This window comes from Nannospalax galili, unplaced genomic scaffold (genome assembly GCF_000622305.1).
Source record: "Nannospalax galili isolate Female #2095 unplaced genomic scaffold, S.galili_v1.0 scaffold1398, whole genome shotgun sequence".
NCBI classification, from domain to species: Eukaryota; Metazoa; Chordata; class Mammalia; order Rodentia; family Spalacidae; genus Nannospalax; species Nannospalax galili.
In genome coordinates, this window is record NW_008342016.1 from 1,296,358 (window position 1) to 1,302,357 (window position 6,000).

At 37.9% G+C, this 6,000-nt stretch overlaps 1 protein-coding gene across 1 annotated transcript in view; it reads right to left on the bottom strand.

The window, feature by feature from the left end:
• Nostrin (nitric oxide synthase trafficking) overlaps positions 1 to 6,000 on the bottom strand; it is a 69,830-nt gene that overhangs the window by 23,029 nt on the left and 40,801 nt on the right. Inside the window, exon 8 of the mRNA XM_008837816.2 lies at positions 4,083 to 4,208. Coding sequence (XP_008836038.1) covers positions 4,083 to 4,208 — 126 coding nt within the window. The remainder of the gene's footprint in view (positions 1 to 4,082; positions 4,209 to 6,000) is intronic.

Below are 6,000 nucleotides of genomic sequence, written 5' to 3' on the forward strand. Positions count from 1 at the left end.
GTAAGATGCATCCTTAGCACATACTTAAGTAACAAGGATTTACTTCCTGGTCATTCTTAACAGTGTAGCTATTGGCTATTATTTTAAAGCTCTGTTATGAATTATTTCTATCAGTTGAGGTTTTTTCTTCTTAAAAGGCAGAAATAAAGTATACTTGTGAAGGCATAGGGATGATTTTGACATGTGGTTGGTTTGTATAATTGGTTCATTGTTTATTAGTCACACTTGAGTTACACTCTTTCTTACAATATCTAGAAAATTTCTTGAATATGATTCAATGAGTATTCTCTGACAGAACTTTTAAATCCAACATATCCAGTAAGAGAGAAAGGACACCTTCTAGGATTTTACAGATAAGTCTTACATTAAATTTTTATAGGATAGTGAAATACTGAACAAAAATAAAATTGAGTCTCTTATTGTTCCATTTTCATCATACTCACTTATAGGGAAAGAGACTTTGACTTGCTTTTGTTACATGTCTTCACAAACTCAACATTCTATCCTTGAATTTATAAATACACAAAAGATATAGTGGATATATGACTTGTTGGTCTAGACCACACAGAGCAAGCTTGACTCCAGAGGCTGTCTCCATTCAGTTCCAAGGAGTGCAGGCTGGCGCTCAGGAGGCAGACGACAGCTCAAAGGAAGGTAGGGTCATGAGAACCATGACAACAGAGAAAGAAAGCAGACTCCAATGGTGCCCAGCACAATGGTAGCAAAAATGCAGGACACCAGAGAGCTGAAAGAAAATCCTGTTCTTCCTCAAAGAGATTATGCCTTTGAATAGATTCTGTACGTAACCTGAATTGAATCTAATAAAACAACCAACCCCCCCCCCCAAGGTTGAAAAGAGCTCTTTTGAAATGTAAATGAATAGATCTTGTTACCATAGGATGACTTTGTTAGGAAGATAATTTCCATAATGTTTAGAAAAAAAGAGAAGTACTAGGAGAGGAGGGTGAAGAAACTGGAAGAGGACCTTTAGAGGTGGGGGGAAGGGAGGGAAGGAGACAGGTCTTGCTATTTAGTACTGATTGGCCTGGAACTTGCCTTCTAGACCAAACAGGCCAAATGGGCCTCAAACAGGCAATCTTCCTGCCTCTGGCACCAGGTGCTGGGATTATGGGTTAGGAAGGATCTTAACAGGAGAAAAGGAAGCTGAAGCAAAGGAAGTAGAAATCTAGAGAGTGCCTGTGATAATCACAGCAGTGAAGGCCAGTCTGATGTCAGCTGCTACAAGTAAGATCCACTGCTGTCATTCATGGCTGTGACATGGGTAGTGGGTGAGGAGGATGGAGATGCTAGCCTTGTAGCCCTTGAAGATAGAGTGTTCCATCACCTGACAACAGACCCATCCGAAGAAGCTTCATTGGAAGTCCTGGGAGCTGAGGCAAGGTCTGAGACCAGACTTCAAATGGCTAGAGAGAGAATTCAATCCATAGCCTTTCTTCAGTATTGACATCTGAAACCTATTCTTGAGCAAGGGCTGTGCTGGGATCCTATGTTCAGAGGTATACTAAGCTGTGTTTAGTGATGTACACTTGTAATCTTAGTACCTGAGAGGCTGATGCAGGAGGATGGCCATGAATTTAAGGCCAGCTTGGGTTACAGAGTAAGACCTTGTCTCAAAAAACAAACATACAAAAACGTAATAAATAAAGGGTTTCTCTCGTGTCCTCATTTCTTCCCCTTTGAACAAAGTTCTCATCTCTTTACTAATTTCCTTCTTTTCTAACTCTGCATCTATCCCATCCTCAAGTGGTTGAATTTCAAGAGATTTCCATGCTTGCCTGTAACCTTCCCTTTCCCAGTTAAAAAAAAAAATTTTATTGAGCTTATTTTCATACAACAGTTTTCAATCAAATTTAGACCCCCTCCCCTATCCATACCTTCCCTATACACCCACCTGACCTCATGTATTCTTCCATACATGGTAAATCCTATCCAGTCAAGCATTTCTGGGAGCAATCAACAGCTATCCAGTTGGACTTGAAGTCTCCTCAACGGGAGTGAGCTCATGGGTGACAATGTAAACTCAGTCAAATACACACAGCAGAAGAGGACATAAATCCTAGAGAAAACCTATCTCTTTCATATCTCTAAATAAATGAAATTTCTTGCTGTATCCTAAATATCAAGTCTTAAATTTACAGACAAGCATACCCATACACCACTCATCAGAGAAGCTTCTTTTTGAAACAGATGGAGGCTATTGCAGACTTGAACATCTGGTCAGACACGTCTGAGAGATGCCCAGTACTAGGTAACACATCTACAGTTGAACCTCTACAGCTAAGGTTCATGGAACATAGCAGAACAAGGGGTAGAGAGAAAACGAATGCATTCCGTAACTCTCACCAGTAAAACTTCCTCTCCCAGTTTTTATTGTGGCAGGAGCATAGTGCAGAAGCTCAGCTTGAACCTCAAAACCATTGTGCAAGTACCTTTACTTCTCCAGCTTGTTTCCTCAACTATAAATTGCAAATAGAATTTTATCTTCTCCACAAGGTAAAAATATAATGCACATGAATATACTTAGCACAGCATGAAATCACACCAAACACCATACACTTCATACAAGTTGATCACTAGGTTACCTCTTCTTAATGTAGCTGTTTTAAACATTTTTAAAACAAAATATATGGATAAAACAAAATAAAAATGTTCATGTTCTTGCCATCCCAGCTGATAATTGTTTAACATGATCATGTTTATGTTGACTTAAAATTAGAGAGCTAGGCTGTTCACATGTATCGGAAGTAGCTTTTAACCCTGGGGAGTGGTTATACTGCTTTATCAGAAGCTGTTCACAAGCTGAGTGGCAGTATGTGGCGGTCTCATTGTAGTCCCACAAGGCATTACATTTCCCCGGCTCAACATGGTCTGGACACTTTGTATGAGTTAACTTTTTAAATTTACATAGATGTATAAATATGTTTTTCTTTAATATTGTTTTGAGGTTAATGCATGTTTAAATATAGGTTTAATTAACTTGATGGGATATTGCTCTATTTTCTACATTAGGACACATCTTAAGAGTGTTCTAATGATGTTTATAAAGATTGACTGTCAGGGGCTAGAGAAATGGTTCAGCGGTTAAGAGCACTGACTGTTCTTGCAGAGGACTGGGGTTCAGTTCCCAGCACCCACATGGTGACCAACAACTATCTGTAACTCCAGTTCCAGGAGATACAATGCTTTCTTCTGACTTCTGAGGGCATTGCACGACATGGGTGCACTTAAACACGTGCAGGCAATATACTCATATACATAAAAATAATAAATAAAATAGTTTTTAAAGAACACTGCCATTTTTTCTCACCATCTAATTATAAACCATTCTCTAATAAACATTCTTATGTATGATTCTTGAAGAGTAGGCATAAACATTTCTTGAGGATATATGCCTACAAGGGGAACTTTGGTATTGTAGGCACATACACATTTCTTTTCTTTTTAGATATTGTTAAACTATTACTATTAGAAAGGTACAAGAATTCTTTCTAACATCCCACTAATACTAGATATTACCACTGCCTAATTCTTGTCAGATGATTATCTTTTCATGTGTTTGATGGTGGTTCTGATTTTGTCTCTGTGACCTGCTTGTTCACTTACTTTTGCCTATCTTTGTCACTTTGCAACAGTTCATTCTTTGTGTCTAACATGTGCATGTAAGCTTTATTCATTGCTGTATATCCCTTTTCTAAGAAAATGCCCAGTGTAGAAAATAACTCCATAAATGACAACTGTTAGTCAGTTCTCACACCTACAACCCCTCTCTGAATCTCTAATACCCAAGCCTTAATTTAGATTCTACTTGGATGACACTATTTGATGTTAGCTGAGTCTCCACCGAGAATTAAGAACAAAAACCCTGGCTAATGACAGACATAAATTTTCATTGATAATTCTATTCATGAAAGATGGAAGCAAGAGGAAATGTGTTTCATCTAGAGTCACGCTACCAGTGAGGATCACAGCCAAGACAGAACTCAGGTCTTGTAGATCGAACCTTTATTACTGAGGTCATACAAAGCTCTTTGGGAAAAGAAAAATGCAAATGCCTGACTTACCTTGTAGCAGTTTTCTAGTGTGGTTTCCCATTTCAGTCTAGTAGAATAGCCTGCCATGTTTTTTTGGTAGTAATTTTCATCTTCTTTTTCCAGCTTTTCAGTGGACTTTTTCAGTTTATTGAGAAGCTAAGGTAAAATATCAGTGTCACAAATTCATTAACACATTTGCACTTGTAATTCCATAGAATTGTATGTGGCCAGGGACATGTTTCTTATTTTCAGCTCTTTATAAATAGTAATCATAGAAGACAAAACCGGAGATTATTTTTTAAAAAATTAATGGAAACCGTACAGAAACCTAATTTCCTTTCTATATACCCTCAATTTTATACTTGAATAAATCGAGGTATTAAATATGAAGGGACTTGTCCACATTCATCAAATCAAGAAGACCAAATGACAGTGCATTTGGCAATTTCCAATTCAGGTTCAGGAGGTCCAATTTAAGTTCTAATCTACTAATACATCCTAGAGTCTGATACAGTAAATCCCCAAGTTTCTCAATTTCTTGCCAGGACAGGTAGAATCAAATAATTTTTAGAATTCATTTTTATAGTAGGCTACCAACCTGTCTGCCATCCTAAAGCCAGAATCAGACCTCCCAGGATTAGAGGTCTTGTTCCAGCTAAAGGACAAATTATTTCATGAGCCACAGGTTTTTATTGTTATTTGTTTGTTTACATTTATGATGAGGATGATTGCTACTACTTTATTAGATTGACTGGAAGATACAATATGATAATACATGTGAGGTACATGGTAGCATGTACCTGGTACCTACTATAGCACTCAAAGATTAGTAACATTATTACTAGTGGAAAGCCCAAGATTCATGCCCATGTTCACTACAAGTTACAGACACATGGACAGATGGTTTACTTTCAGTTCCCTCTCCAGGGGTCCATCCCTCACAAAGAGTCCCCTTTGGCCAGCCATAAAATTTGTCATCCTGGTTGCTAAATCTTCTCGAAAATCAAGATAACAGAGACCACAGTCTCTGAAAGGGCTGATCAAAATGTCCAAACAAGTAATTTCAATATCTCTGAGAAAGAAGGATTTTGACTTCATGAATGATTCTCAACTTTAATATTCTTAGGAATTAGCTGGTGTTTATAAAATAGCAGCTTCCAGGGCCAGCAAGTAACAGTATTCATTCAATAGCCCTGGAGTAAGATTAGGAAATCTGAATTTTCACTAGGTCCTCAAATGATTCTCATGCAAGTGGTCCTCAAGCCACTCTTAAAGGACTATAGAGGACCCTTCTGATGCTTAGCAGTTTAGAAGTTTCAAAGATAGACACAAAGACTTTTAAGAATGTCCCTCTTCACATCTAAGGACATTCTGACTAATGTTACAATAATGGAAAACTTTCTTTCAAAATGCTGAATGTTAATACCATCCACTTTATTATTCCAAGTCACATGCTAGCTATTCAACTGTCCCTCGACTGTGATGTATGACCTACACAAGGCACATTTAGTTTTGTGTTTTGGAGTAATGAGCCATATCTCTCTGAAGAAACATGAGCTTGTGAATTTTAACTTGCTAACGATTGGAACACTGAAAGTGTCCAAAGAGAAGAGGATCAGGGACAAAAGAAGGTAATCAGAGATGAATATGATCAAAGTACATTATGTGCATGTACAAAATTGTCATTAAACCCATTATTTTATAAATTGATATATGTTAACAAAAAGGCATAAGAATGTCTCATCTATGGTTTGCTAAATTATTGCCACTGGATTCTTATTGAGAATGCTCACACCCCTGACAATGAGAACCAAATGGCTTCTGAGATCACCACTTGCTTTCATCTGACTGCTCTACAGTACTACTGGCCACAGGTTTTTGCCTAACAGTGTAGAACCCTGAGACCCTCTTCATTCACCCACTACCCCCCAATCCCTCCAGACCCCCA